The 24,198-nt window shown below is 41.8% G+C and overlaps 1 protein-coding gene across 1 annotated transcript in view; it reads right to left on the bottom strand.

Moving 5' to 3' along the window:
- LOC139380169 (acid-sensing ion channel 4-A-like) overlaps positions 1-20,619 on the bottom strand; it is a 145,097-nt gene extending 124,478 nt beyond the window's left edge. The window contains exon 1 of the mRNA XM_071122614.1: positions 19,867-20,619. Within this exon, the coding sequence (XP_070978715.1) occupies positions 19,867-20,442 (576 nt within the window). The 5' untranslated portion in view covers positions 20,443-20,619. The remainder of the gene's footprint in view (positions 1-19,866) is intronic.
- Between the last annotated feature and the right edge of the window lie 3,579 nt (positions 20,620-24,198).

A 24,198-nucleotide genomic window follows, 5' to 3' on the forward strand; every position in this document is an offset into this window, starting at 1 on the left:
AATTTTCCAAGCTGTTTAAAGGCACAGTTAACTTAGTGTATGTAAATTTCTGACCCACTGTTATTGTGATACAGTGAATGATGAGTGAAATAATCTGTCTGTAAACAATTGTTGGAAAAATGACTTGTGTAATGCACAAAGCAGATGTCCTAACCGACTTGCCAAAACTACAGTTTGTTAACAAGAAATTTGTGGGGTGGTTGGAAAACAAGTTTTAATGACACCAACCTAAGTGTATGTAAACTTCCGACTTCAACTGTATCTAGTAAACTTGATGACTAGTAAAATGGATGTTGAACACATTTCTACCGGCAAATGAACACATTTCAAATGTTTTAAATTATAGAGAGGTCCAGTGGTCTAAGACACTGCATCGCAGTGCTAGCTGTGCCACTAGAGATTCTGGGTTCAAGTCCAGGCTCTGTCGCAACTGGCCGTGACCGGGAGACCAATGGGGCGGCACACAATTGGACCAGCATCGTCTGGGTTAGGGAAGGGTTTGGCCGGCAGGGATATCCTTGTTCCATCGCGCACTAGCGACTCCTGTGGCGGGCCGGGCGCAGTGCACACTGACATGGTTGCTAGGTGTACGGCGTTTCCTCCGACACATTGGTGCGGCTGGCTTCCAGGTTAAGTGGGCATTGTGTCAAGAAGCAGTGCGGCTTGGTTGGGTTGTGTTTCAGAGGACGCACGGCTCTCGACCTTTGCCTCTCCCGAGTCCGTATGGGAGTTGCAGCGATGAGAAAAGACTGTAATTACCAATTGGATACCACGGAATTGGGGAGAAAATGGGATAAAAAAATATATATATAAAAAATAAAAACCAATTATAGCCATGGTATAAAAGGGAGAATCAACTTGGGGCTCTATATGTTCTCTGGAAAATAATGCAACTCTGCTAGCGCGTCGTGGAATACACCTTCCACATTGTTCATTCTTTTTATTTTTTCCCTTACTTAACCAACTTTGAAAGCACCTGCTACAAACGATTGTTTAAAAATAGACCATATTCTGCCATTGACATTAGAATGTTGGAAATGTTGTCATAGAATTCTATGTAGTGGGGCAACTATGTTTTTTGATTGTGACTTTAGTGATAGAGGCACCACATTTGACACACAGCTAGAAACATATTTGTAGATACAGTTGGGTCTGAAATGAATGACACCCTTGATAAAGATGAGTAAAATGACTGTATAATATAAGTAAAATACTGAGTTATATTGTATGCTCAAAATAATGGGGGAACCATATATTTTCATCCTGATATAATTGCCACGATTATGGATAATCCTGAATGAATAATTATGGGTGAGAAATGTACATTTTTAACTAGGCAAGTCAGTTAAGAACAAATTCTTATCTTCAATGACGGCCTATGAACAGTGGTTTAACTGCCTGTTCAGGGGCAGAACGACAGATTTGTACCTTGTTTGTCAGCTCGGGGATTTGAACTAACCACGAGGCTACCCTGTTGCCCGAAAGGCCAAGGATCATATGCCCAAATCATGCTAACCTCTCACCATTACCAATAACAGGGGAGGTGAGCATGCTTTGGGGGCATGATCTTTGACCCTCTAACTTTTTCAGTTCCTCACTTTTTCCCAATATGGCAGCAAGCAACTCAATCGGGTCTTATTGGATATATTTTGCATGCCCATAGCTGCATGAGATATAAAATTGTAGAAAGCCCAATAATATCTTAAAACTTTCATAGTGATGTAGAAAACACAACCAAATGAGCCAGGTGTGCCAGATAAAGTTGTTAAATGATTCACATTATTGTGTTTAGAATGTGCCGCAAAAGCTATCTGAATTGCTGAATTCTGATTTCTAGCCTATATTCTTAACTTATCTTAAGATGAGAAAATCTTAAACAGAGAACCTCTAATTAAGGTATTTACATTCAAGTGCTCCAATCAGCTGCACACATACACACAGTAGTGCGTGACCATCAAAAGTGCAGTGAATTCTGTTATTAATATATAGGTGCTTTGTTTTATGCAACAATGTTTAATGATGGGCAAGACTCTCCCACATCCAAGTAGCTTTTAACCCCCTTATACACCTCGACCTATGATCTTCATAAATAAACCTGTTTCTATGGTCATGAGGGGAACCAAAGACATGAGGACAGTGTTGCCATTAATGGCCAAAGGGACTTCCCTCTTGGGACAACAGGTGCTAAATCAAATCAAATCAAAACCAAACTTGATTTGTTACATGCGCCGAATACAACAGGTAGACCTTACCGTGAAATGCTTACTTACAAGCCTTTAACCAACAATGCAGTTCAAGAAAGAGTTAAGAAAATATTTACCAAATAAACTAAAGTAAAAAAAATGATAAAAAGTAACACAATAAAATAACAATGTATATAGTCCGGGTGGCCATTTGATTAATTGTTCAGCAGTATTATGGCTTGGGGGTAGAAGCTGTTAAGGAGCCTTGGTCCTAGACTTGACTCTTGGCTTGCGGTGTGGTGGCAGAAAGAACAGTCTATCCTTCGCATTGGACTCGTTAAATAAAAAATCTTTGTCCAGTTCGAGGTGAGTAATCGCTGTTCTGATGTCCAGAAGTTATTTCCGGTCATTATGTACAAAAAAAGTTTAAAAAAAAAGGTTACAAACAATGCAAAAAAAATCGAACAAAATAGCGCAGTTGGTTAGGAACCCGTAAAATGGCAGCCATCCCCTCCGGCACTATTCTAGAAAGCCACTAGGTGCTCTCCCTGCTGGATCAATGTCAGCACAGATTTCAGAGTTCTCTCCTAATGCGCACCAAGTTATCTGTGATTCAACTTTAATAGGTTATTGAGTGGAGCGGGCATTTAGGGAGCAGGGCCGTGTTTCAAATCATTGACAAAGAAACACGCAGCTTTCTCATTAGCCTACATTAGGATAAACATAATTAATCTTGACAACACTATCAGGAAAGGATGGCACAGTTACACTGAGTGTACAAAACAGAAACACCTTCCTAATATTGAGTTGCACCCCCTTTTGACTTTAGAATAGCCTCAACTCGTCGGGCATGGACTCAACAAGGTGTCAAAAGCGTTCCACAGGGATGCTGGCCCATCTTGACTCGAATGCTGGCTGGTAGTGGACCTCTACTCCGAATAGCTTGTTCCATCTCATCCCACAGATGCTCAGTTTGCAGCTTAGTTTGATATCTGGTGACTGGGCAGGCCACTGCAGTAAGCTGAATTCACTGTCATTTTCGTGGAACCATTCCTGGACAATTCTAGTCTTGTGGCATGAGGCATTATCCTGCGGAAAAAAAATCTATTCTCAGATGGATACACTGCTGCCGGGAAGGGATACACCTGATTGGCAATGATGTTCAGATATCATGTGGCATTCAAACATTGCTCTACTTTTATCAAGGGGCCCAATGTGTGCAATGAAAACACAGCCCACAACATCACACCACCACTGCCAGCCGGCAATGTTGACATGCGGCATGATGGATGCATGTGCTCATGTGGTTTTCTCCATACCCTAGTCCTCCCATCAGTATGAAACAGTAGGAACTGGGATTCATCAGACCAGGCAATGTTTTTCCAATTCTCTTGTGTCCAGTGTTTTTGTTCCTTAGCCCAATGCAACCGCAGTTTCTTGTTTTTTGCTGAAAGAAGTGGAACTCTAAGGTCGTCAGCTGCCATACACCATTCATGTCAAGGTACGACGAGTTGTGCATTATTTTATGGGTCTTTGGGCAACAATGTTGTACTGGACTGTCAGTAGACTAACTGTAGCCTGTCTGTTGCTCTGCACAATTCGTGTCAGCCTCCTTTGTCCTCTTTCATCAATGACCCGTTTTCGACCACTGTCCTGCCGTTGGCTGGATGTAATTTGGGTGGTGGACCATTCTTGATACACACAGGAAACTGATGAGTGTGAAAAACACAGCAGTGTTGCAGTTCTTGACACACTCAAACTGGTGCGCCTGGTACCTACTACCACAGCCCGTTCAAAAGCACTTAAATATTTTGTCTTGCCATTCACCCTCTGAATGGCACACATACACAATCCATGACTCAATTGTCTTAAGGTTGTCCCAAATGGCACAATATTCCCTTTTGACCAGGGCCCATGGCTTTTGGTCCAATGTAGTGCACTGTATATAGGGAATATTGTGCCATTTGGGACTGCTCCCAGAGCAAAGCTGTAGGTCAGGAAGAAGACAAAAGACATGAAGAGTAGATCAGACCACAGCCAAGAGAGAGACAGTCCGGCCCTGTCTGGACCACCGAGGAACTAACTGTCCAGTCATGGTCAGAATGAATTTGGAATGTAGAATGTTGAGGGGTCCAGTCATGTAATCTCCTGCACCACCCAAATTCTTCAGTTTCCCAATGTTTACTTTAAATTGTGCAAATGTGTGTATATCCACAAAATGAATTTATTAATTTGTAATATGGCATAACTGAAGGAGTAAAAAACATGAATAAATAGACAGTGTGGCCATATCATATTGGAATCTAACAGGAAGTAATTTGGTGATTTTAAGTGCAGTTGATTACAATAATGTATTCCCTGTACCTCAGACGCAAGGATCTGTAAACATGAAAGATGGCGCCGACAGAGAGGGCTGCCTCACTTCTAGTCCTTAGGATACTTTGCAGTATTTCATTTTTTTATGTATTATTTCTTACATTGTTAGCCCAGCAAATCTTATGTGTTATTACATACAGCCGGGAAAAACTATTGGATATCATAGCGACGTCAACTTACCATCACTACGACCGGGAATACGACTTTCCGGAAGCGGATCCTTGTCTGAACCACCCAGGATATTTGAACTGATTCCAGAGGCTGACCCAAAACAACGCCGCCGGAGAAGAGGTAGACGTAGCGGTCTTCTGTTCAGACTTCGGAGGCGCGCACACCACCCACAGCTTCCGAGTATATTACTCGCTAATTACTCTCTAGATAACAAGGTAGACAAAATTAGGGCAAGGTTTGCTTTCCAGGGAGACATCAGGGATTGTAACATACTCTGTTTCACAGAAACATGGCTCTCGCAGGATATGCTGTCGGAGTCGGATTCTTTGTGCGTCTAATAAACATCTCTCTGGGAAGAAGAAGGGCAAGGTGTATGTTTCATGATTAACGACTCATGGTGTAATTGTAACAACATACAGGAACTCAAGTCCTTTTGTTTACCTGACCTAGAATTCCTCACAATCAAATGCTGACCGTATTATCTCCCAGGGGAAATCTCATAGGTTATTGTCACAGCCGTGTATATCCCCCCTCATTCCGACACCACGACGGCCCTCAAGGAACTTCACTGGACTTTATGCAAACTGGAAACCATATATCCTGAGGTAGCATTTATTGTAGCTGGGGATTTTAACAAAGCCAATTTGAGAACAAGGCTACCTAAAGTCTATCAGCATATTGATTGTAGCTTGAAAAACACTGGATCACTGCTACTCTAACTTCTGCAATGCATACAAAGCCCTCCCCTGCCTTCCTTTCGGCAAATCTGACCTCAACTCTCTTTTTCTCCTCCCTTCCTACAGGCAGAAACTCAAACAGGATGTACCTGTGCTAAGGACTATTCAACGCTGGTCTGACCAATCGGAATCTGTGCTTCAAGATTGTTTTGATCATGCAGACTGGGACATGTTCCGGGTAGCCTCAGATAATAATATTGACGTATATGCTGATTCGGTGATTGAGTTTATAAGGAAGTGTATAGGAAGGGTTGTACCTACTGTAACTATTAAAACCTACCCTAACCATAAACTGTGAATAGAAGGCGGCATTCACGCAAAACTGAAATGGCGAACCACCGCATTTAACCATGGAAGGGTGACTGGGAATATGGCCGAATACAACAGTGTAGTTATTCCCTCCGCAAGGCAATCAGACAAGCAAATTGTCAGTATAGAGACAAAGTGGAGATTCAATTCAACGGCTCAGACATGTGGCAGGGTCTACAGACAATCACGGACTACAAAAGAAAAACCAGCCACATCACGGACACTGATATCTTGCGTCCAGACAAACGAATCACCTTCTTTGCCCACTTTGAGGATAATACAGTGCCACTGATGTGGCCTGCTACCAAGGACTGTGGGATCTCCTTCTACGTGGCCGACGTGAGTAAGACATTTAAATCTGTTACCCTCGCAGGGCTGCCAGCTCAGACGACATTCCTAGCCGCGTCCTCAGAACTTGCGCAGACCAGCTGGCTGGTGTGTTTACAGAGTATTCAATCCCTCATTATCTCAGTCTGCTGTCCACACATGCTTCAAGTTGGCCACCATTGTTCCTGTACCAAAGAAGGCAAAGGTAATTGAACTAAATTACTATCATCTCATAGCACTCACATCTGTCACCATGATGTGCTTTGAGAGACTATTCAATAACCATATCACCTCCATCCACCTTACCTGTCACCCTAGACCCACTTCTATTTACTTACTGCCTAAATAGGTCCACAGACGATGCAATAACCATCACACTGCCCTATCCCATCTGAAATGAGGAAAACCTATTGTTGAAGTCGGAAGTTTACATACACCTTAGCCAAATACATTTAGACTCAGCTTTTCACAATTCCTGACATTTAATCCTAATAAGATTTCCCTGTCTTATGTCAGTTAGGATCACCACTTAATTTGAAGAATGTGAAATGTCAGAATAATAGTAGAGAAAATGATTTATTTCAGCTTTTATTTCTTTCATCGCATTCCCAGTGGGTCAGAAGTTTACATACACTCAATTAGTATTTGGTAGCATTGCCTTTAAATTGTTTAACTTGGGTCAAACATTTAGGGTAGCCTTCCACAAGCTTCCCACAATAAGTTGGGTGAATTTTGGGTGAATTTTCGCCCCTTCCTCCTGACAGAGCTGGTGTAACTGAGTCAGGTGTGTAGGCCTCCTTGCTCGCTCATGCTTTTTCAGTTCTGCCCACACATTTACTATAGGATTGAGGTCAGGGCTTTGTGATGGCCACTCCATTACCTTGACTTTGTTGTCCTTAAGCCATTTTGCCACAACTTTGGAAGTATGCTTGGGGTCAATGTCCATTTGGAAGACACATTTGCGACCAAGCTTTAACTTCCTGACTGATGTCTTGAGATGTTGCTTCAATATATCCACATAATTTCCCCTACTCATGAAGCCATATATTTACTGAAGTGCACCAGTCCCTCATGCAGCAAAGCACCCCCACAACATGGTGCTGCCACACCGTGCTTCACAGTTGGGATGGTGTTCTTCAGCTTGCAAGGCTCCCCTTTTGCCTTCAAACATAACGATGGACATTATTGCCAAACAATTCTATTTTTGTTCCATCAGACCAGAAGATATTTAAAAAGTACGATCTTTGTTCCCATGTGCAATTGAAAACAGTAGTCTGGCTTTTTTATGCATGTTTTGGAGCAGTGGCTTCTTACTTGTTGAGCGGCCTTTCAGGTTATGTCGATATAGGACTCGTTTTACTGTGGATTTAGATACTTTTGTATCTATCTTTTGTATCTTTTGTATCTATCTTGCTGTTTTTCTGGGATTGATTTAAACTTTTCGCACCAAAGTACGTTCATCTCTAGGAGACAGAACGCGTCTCCTTCCTGAGCGGTATGATGGCTGCGTGGTGCCATGGTGTTTATACTTGTGTACTATTGCTCGTACTGATGAACGTGGTAACTTCAGGCGTTTGGAAATTGTTCCCAAGGGTGAACCAGACATGTGGAGGTCCACAATTGTTTTCTGAGATCTTGGCTGATTTCTTTTGATTTTCCCATGATGTCAAGCAAAGAGGCAATGAGTTTGAAGGTAGGCCTTGAAATACATCCACAGGTACACCTCCAACTGACTCAAATTATGTCAATTAGCCTATCACAAGCTTCTATAGTCATGACATCATTTTCTGGAATTTTCCAAGCTGTTTAAAGGCACAGGCAACTTCGTATATGCAAACTTCTGACCCACTGGAATTGTGATACTGTGAATTATAAGTGAAGGAGATTACTTACTTCTACCCCCTCCTTTTTCGAACATTCTGTTAAAAATCGCGCAACTTTTCAGCGTCCTGCTACTCATGCCAGGAATATAGTATATGCATATGATTAGTATGTGTGGATAGAAAACACTCTGAAGTTTCTAAAACTGGTTAAATCACGGCTGTGACTATAACAGATCGTGTGTTTCATTGAAAAACGCAAGAAAAACTGCTCTCTGAAAGCTAAAAATAATTTCCATAAGTCACTTTCATGAGTTGTTAAAAGAGGACAAAATGTAATATCGACCTGCATGCAATTCATTCAAATTCCACACGATGTCGCCATTGTCGTCATTTTCAATTGAATTTTTTGTTGGAAAATCCAAGTATCTGGCTTCCGTTTCTTCCAGTCTCCACCAGGACGCTGTAAATGTGGACAATGGCAGCCATTGATTTGCAGACGAGGAGCTATTGAATATACATCGCCCTGTAATCATTTTGATAGATTATAAACGTTTACTAATACCTAAAGTTGGATTACAAAAGGATTTCGAAGTGTTTTGTGAAAGTTTATCATCGACTTTTTTAATTTTAAAAAATGACGCAGCGTTTAAAAACAATGTTTTTTTCTGAATGACACAGCTTCCATAGAAAGCTATTTTGGGTATATATGGACCGATTTAAACGAAAAAAAGACCCAATAGTGATGTTTATGGGGCATATAGGAGTGCCAAGAAAGAAGCTCGTCAAAGGTAATGAATGTTTTATATTTTATTTCTGCGTTTTGTGCTGCGTCGGATAAGCAGAGTCTTTGTTTACGTCGCATTCAGGCATTTTGAGGTGTTGCATGCTATCAGATAATACCTTCTCATGCTTTCGCCGAAAAGCATTTTAAAAATCTGACTTGTTGGCTAGGTTCACAACGAGTGTAGCTTTAATTCAATACCCTGCTTGTGAATTTTGATCAAGGTTTGAGTTTTAACGAGTACATTTAGCATTTAGCGTAGCGCATTTGCATTTCCAGGTGCCTACTTGAGACATATGCGTCTCAAGTAGAATCAAGAAGTTTAACAAGACATTTGTGGAGTGATTGAAAAACGAGTTTTAATGCTCCAACCTAAGTGTATGCAGACTTCCGACTTCAACTGTATGTAAGAATGCTGTCATTGACTATAGCTCAGCATTCAACTCCATTGTACCCTCCACGCTCATCACTAAGCTTGAGGCACTGGATCTCAATTGTGCAATTGTGTGCAATTGTGTCCCGGACTTCCTGACAGGCCGCCCCCAGGCGGTGAAGGTAGGAAACAACATCTCCACTTTGCTGATCCTCAACACTGGGGCCCCACAAGGGTGTGTGCTCAGCCCCCTCCTGTTCTCCCTGTTCACCCATGACTGTGTGGCCATGAACCCCTCCAACTCAATCGTCAAGTTTGCAGATGACACAACAGTAGTAGGTTTGATTACCATCAACGATGAGACAGCCTACCGGGAGGAGGTGAGGGCACTCAGTGTGCCCTCACAACCTCTCGGTCAACGTCAACAAAACAAAGGAGGTGATCAACCTCTCAGTCAACGTCAACAAATCAAAGGAGACCATTGTGGACTTCAGGAAACAGCTAAGGGAACATCCCCCTTTGACATCGATGGGACAGCAATGGAGAAGGTGGAAAGTTTTAAGTTCCTCGACGTACACATCACGGACAAACTGAAATGGTCCACCCACACAGACAGTGTGGTGAAGAAGGTGCAACAGCACCTCTTTAACCTCAGGAGGCTGAAGAAATGTGGCTTGTCACCTAAAACCCTCACATACTTTTACAAATGCACATCCTGTCGGGCTGTATCACCGCCTGGTATGGCAAATGCACTGCCCTCAACCGCAACGCTCTCCAAAGAGATCAAAAAGATCATCAAGAACAACAACCACCCGAGCCACTGCCTGTTCACCCCGCTACCATCCAGAAGGCGATGTCAGTACAGGTGCATCAAAGCTGTGACCGAGAGACTGAAAAACAGCTTCTATCTCAAGGTCATCATACTGTTAAACAGGTATCACTAACACAGAGAGGCTGCTGCCTACATACAGACTTGAAATCATTGGCCACTTTAATAATGGATCACTAGTCACTTTAGTAATGCTACTTTAATAATGTTTACATATCTTGCATTACTCATCCCATATGTATATACTGTATTTTATACCATCTGTTGCATCTTACCTATGCCGCTCTGCCATTGTGCATCCATATATTTATATGTATATACTCTTATTCCATTCCTTTACTTAGATTTGTGTGTATTAGGTAGTTGTTGTGGAATTGTTAGATATTGCTGCACGGTCGGAACGAGAAGCACAAGCATTTCGCTACACCCGCAATAACATCTGCCAACCATATATGTATGTGACCAATACAATTTGGTTTGATTTGATTCGAGACACGCCATAAGTGAAATGTACTAGCAGAATGACACAATGAGAGGTGGCAAATCAAGCACTGGGAGACAAAATCAGATGACATTTCTCTGCACCTGAAGGTTGAGTGGTTTGTCAACATCATGTCTCCACACAACCTGCTGGTCTGGCACACAGGGACATTTTCTGTCTGGAAAGATTAGGCCATGTACAGAAATATATCAATGATCATGAATATTTTTGCATAACTTTATTTATTCAAGGTACTGTACAACCTTGTTCAAGTAACTAGTCTACCTTTAGAAATGATTTATTTACTTTATTTGAATATATTAATTCCTTCATTAACTAAAGTACTGTCAAAGGTTATTTTCATTATTATTTCCACTTTTTCCCCCACTCAACATAACAGATGTCCATTTACACCAGTGCAACGTTTGCATCTGGTATTCTAAGTCAGGGGGGGACAGAGATAAATCATCCCACTATGGTGCATGCCCTTCTAAAACTCAAAAGTGCAAACTTTGTACTAGTTTAAATGCTTAGTAAATCAGGCCTAATGTTTTCTATATATAGCAATATTGGGAACCATACCACAGGCTTTAACAAACCTCTCTCACAGGAAAAAGGGATTCTAGTAGTGGTCCTCTTCATGACACTTGTGTTCTGAATGATCAAGACAGAATTTCACACCTGACAGTAATGTCACCGTATCCATATAGGTCCTACCTGGATTGCGTATTTTCTTTTAGCGATAGTGGCAAATATGCAAAAGGTATAACATGAATCTGTAAAATGAGCACAGAAAATGAAATACATTGTTTGAAATTCCGCTCGATAATTTATGCAAAAGTGGGGCCAGGACACTCTCAAAAGATCAGCAAGGGGCCGAGCCAAGTGTGTGACATTAGACATAATTCAGAACATGGGCCAATTGTCCAGCCAAGCAGATATACAGTACCAGGCACAGACAGTGCATCATGCAGATGCAGATAGCACTGGGGGTAGATATGCACCGTGACATTTGTGCTCCTTGTCATTTCCTGCCGCTGAATGGTAGCCCAAGTAATCACCGCTATTTCCATGCAAATCGCAGCCACAATGGTTTCTACATTTTAAGTATCTTTAGAATTTAAACATTCATCTTTCAAAGTATATACGCGATACTGGTTAAAGAAACAACATGCAAGCATGTATAATCTTGTGTGGTCTAAAAGCAGGCTTGATACATTTCCACTAATGTATTCGGTGATTCGAAAACCCAAGCAAAAACAGCTCTCCAGGCTGTCTCCACTGAAGAAAGAAAAGAGTACTTACTGTACAGTGCATCTTTGGTCAGTAGCTTTCATCATCATCACCTAGGTTGTGTCCCAAATTATATTCCCTATATAGCGCATTACTTAGTGCACTATTTCCTATATATACTGAACAAAAATATAAAACACAACATGTTGGTCCCATGTTTCGTGAGCTGAAATAAAAGATCCCAGAAATGTTCCAAATGCACAAAATCATTATTTATCAAATTTGTTACATCCCTGTTAGTGAGCATTTCTCCTTCGTCAAGATAATCCATCCACCTGACAGTGGCATATCAAAAGCTGATTAAACAGCATGATGACACAGGGGCACCTTGTGCTGGGGACAATAAAAGGCCAATTGAAAATGTGCAGTTTTGTAACCCAACACAAAGCCACAGATTTAGGGAGCGTGCATTTAGGGGGGGGGGGGTGATTCTGATTGGCTGGGCCTGGCTCCCCAGTGGGTGGGCTTGGCTCCCAAGTGGGTGGACCTATGCCCTCCCAGGCTCACCCATGGCTGTGCCCCTGACCAGTCATGTGAAATCCATAGTTTAGGGCATAATTAATTTATTTCAATTGACTGATTTCCTTATATGAACTGTAACTCAGTAAAATAATTTAAGTTGTTTTACGTTGCATTTATATTTATGTTCAGTACCGTTCATTACTGCTCACACATCGGGAATAGGGTGCCATTTGGGATGCAACCCTACTGTATTCAGATGGAGAGTGCAAAACTGTTTTTCAAAACATACAGTAGGGTCCGAAATGATTGACACCCTTGATTAAGATGAGCAATAATGACAGTATAAAATAAATCATTCAAATACTGAGCTATATTGTACGCTACAAACAATGGGGAGATTATATTATTTAATACTAATACAATTGCTCAGAGAAAGATTTTACCTAACAAGTAATACTTTTTTTCTCAAAAAGGTAGGGGTCAAAATAAGACACCCATAAAGATTCCTATAAATAAATAGTTAAAAGTTTAGTATTTGGTCCCATATTCCTAACATCAAGCTTGTGCCTCTACAAACTTGCATGCATTTGCAGTTCATTTTGGTTAGATTTCAAATTGTTTTGTGCCCAATAGAAATGAATGGTAAATAATGTACTGTGTCATTTTGGAGTCACTTGGAGTTATTGCAAATAAGAATAGAATATTTCTAAACACGTCTACATTAATGTGGATGCTATCATGATTGCGGATAATCCTAAATGAATTGTGAATAATTATGAGTGAGAAAGTTAGCGAGGGTCAAAAATCATACCCCCAAGACATGCTAATATCCCCTGTTATTGGTAATGGTGAGAAGTTAGCATGACTTGGGGGTATAACCTTTTACACTATCTTTCTCACGCATCATTATTCACGATTCTTTATCCGTAATCATGGTACACATTAATGTGTTTTAGAATTCTATTCGTATAAAATAATAAAATATATAAAATATTAGTATAAAATAATAGAATTTCCCTGTTCTTTTTAGCGTACAATATACAGTGGGGCAAAAAAGTATTTAGTCAGCCACCAATTGTGCAAGTTCTCCCACGTAAAAAGATGAGAGAGGCCTGTAATTTTCATCATAGGTACACTAAATTCATTAAAAATTCTACAATGTGATTTTCTGGATTTTTTTTCTCATTTTGTCTGTCATAGTTGAAGTGTACCTACGATGAAAATTACAGGCCTCTCTCATCTTTTTAAGTGGGAGAACTTGCACAATTGGTGGCTGACTAAATACTTTTTTGCCCCACTGTAGCTCTGTATTTGATTTATTTATTTGATACACTCATTACTGCTCATCTTTATCAAGGATGTAAATAATTTTGGACCCCACTGAATAGAGAATAACAAATATATTTTCAGCCCAATATTGTGTGAGGTGTGGAAATGGCTACTCATGGTTCATTACTTAATAGTAATAGACCAATGGAGCACACTTTACATGTAAATTAGGAAAAGTCAGCCCTATTGACTGAGTTCGACCAACAACTCTGTTTCTACTAATAGAAATGTTGCTCTAGACTAAAATCAAACTCGAACCTGGCTCTGGCAGCATCAACAAATGCAGCAGAGACCTGGACCAAAACACAACAACCAGATAATTAGTCACACTAGGCTTAAGGCCTGGGAAGCAATCTGACTGAAGGATATATCGATCCATGGAAGGGGGAGGGCCAGTTGGGGGTTATTATCAATCTTGTTGAACCAAGTCCTTCAGCCTGTGATGAAACGTGTGTGTACACACAAGCACGCACGCACACACATTAACACAACCAACAGCTTGGTGTGCTACTTCTCAAAAGGAGACAAATGTATGAGTCGATGACACCCAGGGGTTAGAAGGGGGTTAACTTCACCGGAGCATTAGAAACCTTTATCGTAGAGTTAGAATCCAACCCTAAGCTCTAGCTTCTCCTCATATACAGCCTAGTGTTCCAAAGCTTGCAGAGGTAAGATGTTTTAAATCTTCTCAGAAATGATTAAAAAAAGACAAATCCTTTAAGAAAATAAACTGTTTGGTTTTGTATTATACAGTAGCTGGCCACAGATGATGCATATTGAGTAAAGCAGCCGACCAATATGACTAATTCATTTCCAGCGTGGAGGAGGACAGTGTTGGTTGGACAGGGCCCGGAATAGGTTACACCTACAGTACTGTTTGCGTATCCCCCATCAGAGAGCAGCTTGATAAACTGAAGTATTTCTTTGTAAGGATCCAACCCTTTTTTTCAATTTTCGCCTAAAATGACATACCCAAATCTAACTGCCTGTAGCTCAGGACCTGAAGTAAGGATATGCATATTCTTGATACCATTTGAAAATAAACACTTTAAGGTTTGTGGAAATGTGAAATGAATGACGGAGAATATAACACATTAGATCTGGTAAAAGATACCATCATCGTTGATAGAGGTTAAATACATATATTATCCCGTAGAGGTTAAATATATATATATTTTTTTACTTTTACCTGTTTTTCTCCCAAATTTCATGGTATCTAATTGGTAGTTACAGTCTTGTCTCATCGCTGCAACTCCCATACGGACTCTGGAGAGGTGAAGGTTGAGAGCCATGCGTCCTCCGAAACATGACCCAACCAAGCCACACTGCTTCTTGACACAATGCCCGCTTAACCCGGAAGCCAGCAACACCAATGTGTCAGAGGATACACCGTACACCTGGCAGCCGTGTCAGCGTGCAGGCGTCCGGCCCGCCACAGGAGTTGCTAGAACGATGCCATCCCTGCCGGCCAAACCCTCCCGCAAACCGAACGACACTGGGCCAATTGTGTGCCGCCCCACGGGTCTCCCGGTCGCGGCCGGCTGCGACAGAACCTGGACTCGAACCAAGATCTCTAGTAGTACAGCTAGCAACTGCAAATGTGTGGTCTCCCCCTAGCTGCTCATATCCTAACTAAAGAGGGCTCTAAATTCAGATTGAGTCTGTACATCAGATGTGGAGTAGCATGGTAAGCTGCAGAGAGAGAGGCCCATAGCAGTGGAACTGGATGGCTAATTGACAGGTTGTTTCAGATGAAGCTCCAGAAAGGAGGTCACTTTCACTGTCCCACTTTCACTGAGGGGGTGGGGGTGGGGGGGTGGGGGGGGTCAGATGCTAAACCCACTGGGGGACCTGATGTCATGCTCATGTGCAGCACTCACTCCAAGACAAGGGTGACATGCCACCCCGGGAGAGGGTGGGTGCCAGCCCACTTGTTGACGGTGTCAACAAAGAGCACCGGTTCTTGGCAAATCATTTCACAGGACGACACAAAGAAATCAGATATAAAGAGTGCCTACTTATGTTGTTGACTTGGGAGTTTTTGCGTATAGGAAATTCACTAGAGCTTAGCAATAACAAGCTGTAGGTTAATACAATCTGGCTCAAAGCCGTATGCTGTATGGACAAAGCCCCAGATATCTAGTCAGGCAGTTGTCTGCCTTGGTAAGGATCAACAACAGCATCACCATACATGCTTGCCTAACCATTCTGCATACTATTGATTTCATTATCCTTGTTCCAACACTTGATTTGATTGAAATAGATGAGGTAGAGGAGATCAAGAACAGTTAACCATTCAGGATCACGTTGTTAAATATTCAATTATCTATTAAAACACACCAGCCTCTCAACAAGGACTTACACACCAGCCTCTCAACAATGACTTAACACGCAGAAATGACAAATTGCAAAGGGGCCAAATTGCAGAGACCTTTAATTGTGACTGCGTTAACCCATGTTACATAGATTGCTGCACGTCATACCAACACCACTTAGTTAACCATATGAATATATGTGAAAGGGATCTGTCCTTATTGCAAGCTAAATCTGATAATGCAGCTGCAACCAGAGCTGACTGAGAGAGCAAACAAATCCAAAATATCCTCTTTAAAATGCCAAAGGGCTCTCTGCACATGCTGGGGAGACAGATTTACATGATAGCACAACACAATGAAATAACAATTATCCTGGAGGTTAAAAAAAACTGGGAATATAGCATTTATTCATGGCATGTTGGGTCAGCTCTATCTGGTGCTAAAATAATCAGAGTCAATATGATTTTTAATTACACCAAATGGTATAAAATGCTAGTCAAACAATGCTGACAATCTGCAAAGTTATTAGCCTAATGAAGGGAAACAAATCCTTCTGATATGTAATTATGTACGACCGCGTTCTAAAATAGATCAGCTATTTGTTTTCCTATTTGTTGACCAGTCAACACATTCTTAAATTACATGTGAACATCAAGACCTACTAGGAAAATAGATTGTTGAATTGAATAGGGACTGAGAACAGCTAATGTTGCATTACATCTGTAAAACGTAAAATATGACAACGCTAGTAGCTGCATTTTTCTTAGCAATTTCTTTTCAAAGCAAAATAACAGCACAAAATACACCAATCAATCTCCTGAAAAACAGCTCTTTGTTAGTCCACGTCTATCCAAGGTTTTTCTGACGATAGGCTTCCAACAGGTCTTTGTTAGTCCACGTCTATCCAAGGTTTTTCTGACGATAGGCTTCCAACAGGTCTTTGACAGTCCACATCTATCCAAGGTTTTTCTGACGATAGGCTTCCAACAGGTCTTTGATAGTCCACGTCTATCCAAGCTGTTTCTGACGACAGGCTTCCAACAGGTCTTTGACAGTCCACGTCTATCCAGGCTGTTTCTGACGATAGGCTTCCAACAGGTCTTTGATAGTCCACGTCTATCCAAGCTGTTTCTGACGACAGGCTTCCAACAGGTCTTTGACAGTCCACGTCTATCCAGGCTGTTTCTGACGATATGCTTCCAACAGGTCTTTGATAATCCACGTCTTTCCAAGGTGTTTCTGACGATAGGCTTCCAACAGGTCTTTGACAGTCCACGTCTATCCAGGCTGTTTCTGACGATAGGATTCCAACAGGTCTTTGATAGTCCACATCTATCCAAGGTGTTTCTGACGATAGGATTCCAACATGTCTTTGATAGTCCACATCGATCCAAGGAGTTTCTGACGATAGGATTCCAACAGAGCTACCTTGTTTGGATGACAAATCTTATTTTTCTTTGAAAATCATTTCAATCTTAGGGACTAGAATGTACAATAAATTGCTATGTACCGCTATCTCGGTGGGGTCTTGAATGCCTCAAGCGCAAATGCATGGTTTTGAATTCCTTTTTCCCTACCAATTATTGCATTTCAAAGCACATGATTCAGACTCACAGTGTGTCACACCGTGTCATTTTTCAATTCAATTATGTGTCTAACGTGAGAACACTGAAGTGTTCTGTGAGAGACCAGTTGAAAAATATCAAAATAAAATATCAGTTGCAAGGTAATAAAGACAGAATGTTTCTTTAGGGACAAATAATGAAATGACAAATGCCTTGGAATGAGACTATTCATGAGACAATTTTCCCCAGAGCAGCATCTCAGTCATCACATAAACAAAACATCTGGAAACCTCTGAATGATCCATTGAAACTCACAGCCCTGTGCGTAAGGCCTTCCCGATATATGCAAATCACTGAGGAAAAATAATAAAAAGTAAACAGAGAGAGAGAGAGGGAGAGAGAGGGAGAGTGTGTGTGTTTAATTGCATCTTGCCTGTAATAACAATGCTTCTAGTGAGTTAGTTTAATATTCAGTCTTAGCTGCATACTTCTGTTGCTCCACGTTCCTCAGAGGCACCCACACATGAAAAGAGGAGTAAATGCAGTGTGAGAGAGACTGTGGATGGTTTTAACATCCGTTAGCTACCTAGCGCACATCCATCCCATCCTTTCCCTGCCTGCCCTTATCCAGAGCTCCCAAACCAGGAAGGCTGGCACCTTACACAGATGTTCCCTCCCAGTTGTGCTGTCCTTGGGGGTGGAGTAAATGACTTGTCATGCGTGGAGGCAGTAGGAAGCCTGTAACAAATCTAACTGACAGCCCCCGAAATGCAGATCCCATAGCTGACAGAGAGAAAACATCAACTTAAGGAACTTTCTACGGGATCTTAATCTGTGCTGAAGTCACTCCCCATCCTGGGGAACTAGCGAGGTTTCAACAGCTGACACAGGACAGCCCCGTTCCTGGATGTCACAATCTTCCCCTAATTGATGTACTTAGAGAGAAGGGACTGTCAAAGTGTCATAGGACATTCTCATCAACTGGTGCAGCAATAGCTTGAACCCAAGCACTTTGCAAACTTCTGGAATTGCATCTCCAAAGCTGCCAGTATTTTGCCATCTTTACCCGTCATTTTATTATTATTTTAGCATGATGAGAAAAAAAAAGAGAAATCTACGTTGATCTTACTATATGTCAGGGGCAATAACATGTCACTATGTGAGTGATTCTTTTGAAGATCAGAAGCACTACATATGAAACAAGCTGCCAATACATTGCAACAGTCACAGAAATAAGGAAGGATACGTCATTATTTCCTTGGTCTGTAACATGGCAGATCAAAGGGCATTACTGTTTAATCACCATGAAAAGAGAGAATCCCTGGGTCTCAGGAAAGTGAGCGTATCAATGTTCAACACAGCCTATTAGGACTTGACACCAGTACTTTATCATCACTAAAGCCATTGCATATTCCTGTTCCTTCTGGATAGAGGGAAAACTTCCATCTGCTATCAGGGCTGTGGCTTTAATAAATAGTGCACAACACACACACACACACACACACACACACACACACACACACACACACACACACACACACACACACACACACACACACACACACAGAGACAGACAGACAGACAGACAGACAGACAGACAGACAGACAGACAGACAGACAGACAGACAGACAGACAGACAGACAGACAGACAGACAGACAGACAGACAGACAGACAGACAGACAGACAGACAGAGGACCTTACCTTCCTGTCCGGATGTGAGAGAAGCTTATGGAATTTCTTTTTTATTCCTTTTAGTCAATCTGGCTAATGCAAAAATCATGTATGTCTGTCTCTAAATATTTAATCTTAACAGCAGTGAGATTGAAATACAACGTTGGCGGAACATTACTCCTCCCCTCCTGAAAGGTTCAAGAGCTGAGAGAGCTAGGCAGCGGTTCTGCAATGCCAGAGAGAGAAAGAGAGAGGGAGTGAGGGAAAGAGAAGTTCGCTTTTAAAATATTATCTTGTTGCCATGAACTCTCTCAGATGCTGCTGGCATCAGAGGTAGCACAAAACCACAGCGTGTATTTAAAAAGTAAACAGTCTTTTTTTCCCTTTAGGGGAGCCAGAGCAGTTGTTCCATGCCGTTACATTCTCAAACACTAGGAAATCATGAGAGAACTGTTGCTGCCCTGTGCATGATGAAAGCTAACTGACACAGAGCTCTGAATCCTATTTTTATAAGCTTGTCCCAGTAAAAAGCACATGGCTCTTCAAGTAACACCAGAACAGAGAATTTAAATGACACTAATTACACTTTAAAGTATTTAGCTGACTTCAACCTTTTCTTTCAGGCCTCCAGGTGTTTTGGAAAAACACGACAAGTGCTATGTCCCAAGGAATTGTGTTTTATAAAATTCAGAATACATAAGAACATGTATACTTATTTTTCTAATGCCTTGTGTTTTCAGTATTTTAAATGTTTTCGTTTAGATGAACACTGAATGAAATGAAATTGTTTCTCAGAACAAAACACAAGCAAGTCTAATTTGGGAAACTTTTCAACTTACCACAGAGAAGTCCTCGGCAGAGCAGTTCTGTCCACTGAAGTTGCAGCTCTTCAGCATCTCATCCAGCTGATGTCCCGTCCGGTTGAAGATGTCCTGCATGTCGGGCGCAGGATAGTCCAAATCAGTGGGCTTGTGGCCATCTCGGTTTTTTGGAGGTAGACCTGTGAGGTTAGCCAGGTGGTAGATGTCGGCATCGGTGAGAGCAGAGAAACGAAAGCGGTTGATGTTGCAGATGGTCACAGCAGGAAAGACCATCTCAGGGCTTGCTTCCTCATTCAAAGCCGTGACGTGAGGGTGCTCCAGGTAAGAGATGGCACACTTTGCTGCCTGGTACAAAAAGAGTGCCAGAGAAGCCAAAAGGGCAAGTGCCCAGAGGGTCTGCCGAATGCCCAGGCGCCCCGAGACAAAGATGTGGTTAATCCCATGGAGAGAGCTGGAGTTGGCGAAGCCAACCAGGTCCTTAGCTGGAGGTGTGCAGCTCTCCTCAATCAGACTCTCCTTGTCCTCATCCTGTTTGCCTTTCTGCTTCTCATCCTCCTCTGCAAATTTGATTTTGCAAACAAATTCGATCGGCATGTGGGCAGCCAGGTCTGCGTTTGGGGTTGTTTTGATGACAGCTATCAGCCCTGATCCACTTGTCCCGTCCTCCCTGGCCGTTGATCTCAGAACAGATTATAACTACACAAAGAAGAAGAAAAAAGGCACGAGAGAGTTGCTGTTGCTGCTGCTTCTGCTGTTAGTGCTGCTGCTACTGACTGCCACTGCTCATAGTGACTAGTGCTGCTGTGTAGCTGCTGCTCAGGATGCTTGTCTCAGTACTTGATCAGCTGGCAGAGTCTTGCTTATCAGCTGTAATACTGCTGTCAAAAAACACCCTTTCAGACCCATAGATGAAAATGCAGCGTTTTGAGTCGAGCTAAGAGGCATGGGGCTACTTAATGATTCATGAGAAGGCAGCATTGTGATTATTTCCTCTTCACTGGCGCGAGCCGCAACTTCCCCCGTCGTACGTCCCTGATCTTCCCATAGCCTGCTCCTGCTTAATCCACTTGTTTGTAACGCTGTTTTACTCCTTGACCGTAATAAGTTGGTTTCAAAGGTTGTTCTACCAAACATCCGGTGCTTGATGTGAATTTCAGTGGGTCACTGGTTTTTAATGCCAACCCCCCTCGGGTTCCCCAGAGAATGCCTAATTTGAAAAATAATGAGGAATGAGATAAGTAGAAACGAGCAGCAGGTAACTCCTAGCAATCAATCTTCTCTTTGGAAAAAAAAAAGTGAAAGACTATTGATCCGGCTGAAGCATCTGTCAAAGATTAAGTAAGGCAGTACAACGGTCCTTTCTTATCAGGAATTAATGGCAGCGTCACAGGCTCCAGCATGAATTTGAATTAGTGGATGCCTTCTTATCTGGGACCAAGATGACGCTGGAGATGTTGAAATAAAGTATCGATCTACCCCCCCATGCTGTTAATAGCCCTTTTCCAGATTGCCAAACTAAATTATGTAAATAGGGGGCACAAAATTGGGCTCCCTTATGCATGTTATTCCCCTTTAAATGGGATTACTCATGCTGGTCACATCACACGGCTGGAACCTTTAAAGAAAAGGCATATTTAAAAGGTGAATTGAACTGCTTTAAACACATGTGCCCAGTCCCCTCAAGTGGAGATGGTGACAGCGTAGAGAAACAGGATTATTACAGATTGAACAAGGAACTATGGGGACAAGCTTTTTAAAAGTATTTTTTGCTCACCCTCCGCTGTCTTAGTTACTCACTACATAGACTGGGGGAGTAAGTCATACTGTGAAATATCAGGGAAGTTATTTTTGGCAGTATAAACAATTAGCATGAAATCTTGTTAAATTATAGAAATAATGAATGATCACGGATTGAGATATTGATTGCAAAGACAACAATATATCCTTAGTTTGTGCAAGCCAAGGCAATTCCTATCCACAGTGAGAACTGACAAGGTGCCCCCAAGTAACTATTGAAGCCCTAACCGTGACTCCTCACTGTATATTTCTCCTTTGATCATTGTCATGGTAGTCACTCCTACAAGAGGTTTTACTTTGTCAAACAAAGGACCCTTGATCGTAATTCCTTATAGATACATTGAGATATCTAAGGAACATGGTTTAACCTTGCTTCTGGCAGCGAGGTCTGCTGGACATGAAGTCTTTGATATAGAGATACCCTGAGAATGCTGGGGTTATTTACAGCAGCCACACGGAGGTCTGGGGTTGATCATCATCCTGGGGGAGGGGTACAGCCCTCAATCCAGCCTACAAAAAAAATATAGAAGACACGTTATGGCAAATGGAATAACTTCACGTATTGGAGATCATTATATTTGCATTCAGCCAAGACATGTAAAAAAAACGATATATCGCAGGGTAAAGTGAAAATCTTATGCTCTGAGCTCCAAACAGTGCAGGTCAAAAAAAAGATCTGTAATTGAATGAACCTTTATTTAACTAGGCAAGTCGGTTAAGAACAAATTCTAATTTACAATGATGGCCTGTATGAATGAGACAATAAAAATAATAATATATGCACATTTAAAACTGTAGCAATGATAAATGTGTGGGAAGGGGAAGTGGGGGTGAGGGCAGGGGAAGTGGGGGTGAGGGCAGGGGAAGTGGGGGTGAGGGCAGGGTAAGTGGGGGTGGGGGCAGGGTAAGTGGGGGTGGGGGCAGGGTAAGTGTCCGCTGGGGAATGTCCAATGTTTTTTATCACATTTTTTGAAATATTTTGAGAGCTGTCATTTAAAATGTCAATAAGAAGGAATGGGTACATTCAGCAGTACTGTAGCTCTAGTAGTTGTAGCTATAGGTTTTAATAGGAAACAGTGAAAAGGAAAACCATGCTACTGATAACCTGTAAGAGGAACCAACTGCCACTCCCAGCAGCCTGGTAATTCCCTGCTATGTGTCGTACCTCAGCGAAGGATCTTTGTGCTTTTTTGTCAGATCCTTCTTTATGTTGAGATGCGTACACTACGATCCTTTCAGCATCCATTGTTCATGCACAAATCACATATGGAATACAGAGTATTTTCTGATTGGTGTATTTGTAACACACATCACAACAATCCAAAGAAATGGCATTGTGACGATAGTAATGAATAATGTGGAAATTGCTTGGAGTAAACCTGGATTGTAAACTGTCATGGTCAAAACATATTGATACAACAGTAACTAAGATGGGGAGAAGTCTGTCCGTAATAAAGCACTGCTCTGCATTCTTAACCACACTATCAACAAGGCAGGTCCTACAGGCACCTGGACTACTGTTCAGTCGTGTGGTCAGGTGCCACAAAGAGGGACTTGGGAAAATTGCAATTGGCTCAGAACAGGGCAGCACAGCTGGCCCTTAAAAGTACACGGAGAGCTAACATTAATGACATGCATGTCAATCTCTCATGGCTCAAAGTGGAAGAGAGATTGACTTACTCATTACTTGTTTTTGTTAGAGGTGTTGACAAGCTAAAGGTATCGAACTGTCTGTTTAAAATACTAGCACACAGCTCGGATACCCATGCAAACCCCTCAAGACATGCCACCCAGAGGTCTCGTCACAGTCCCCAAGTCCAGAACAGACTATGGGAGGAGCACAGAACTACATAGAGCCATGACTACAAGGAACTCTATTCCACATCAGGTAACTGATGCAAGCAGGTAAAAATACACCTTATGGAACAGCGGGGACTGTGAAGTAACACACACATAAGCACAGACACATGCATACACACACATGATAACATACGCACTATACACACGCGTACACATGGATTTTACATTGTAGATATGTGGTAGTGGAGTGTGGGCCTGAGGGCAAACACTTAGTGTGTTGTGAATTCTGTAATAAATGTATTGTAATGTTTTAAAAATTGTACAACTGCCTTAATTTTGCCGGACCCCAAGAAGAGTAGCTGGTGCCTTGGCAGCAGCTAATGGGGATCCATAATAAATACTAATAGCATTCAACAGACCTCCAATGAATTGTAGGGGTGAGCCCTACAGACTATGGTAAATATCATATTACAGGGTGTCCAATCAAAAACATATTTTGACCAATGGGTAAAATAATATGTTCATTGTGTAGATACTCCTCTAAGAAAACCAATGAGCCAAACCTTATGTCTGTACCATAATCTGTTTTACCCTTGTAGGAAGGCCAAGATTAGTGTGACTAAATCAATAACACTTGCAATAAAAATCTGGAAAATAGCATTGCGTCAGCTAGGCTGGATTCTGTGCGAGAATTAAGGCAAACTGACAGGCTCACTATTGAACTTGTCGTCTTCTTGAATCCGGAGGACATGA

The sequence above is a fragment of the Oncorhynchus clarkii genome, chromosome 22 (genome assembly GCF_045791955.1).
Source record: "Oncorhynchus clarkii lewisi isolate Uvic-CL-2024 chromosome 22, UVic_Ocla_1.0, whole genome shotgun sequence".
NCBI classification, from domain to species: domain Eukaryota; kingdom Metazoa; phylum Chordata; class Actinopteri; order Salmoniformes; family Salmonidae; genus Oncorhynchus; species Oncorhynchus clarkii.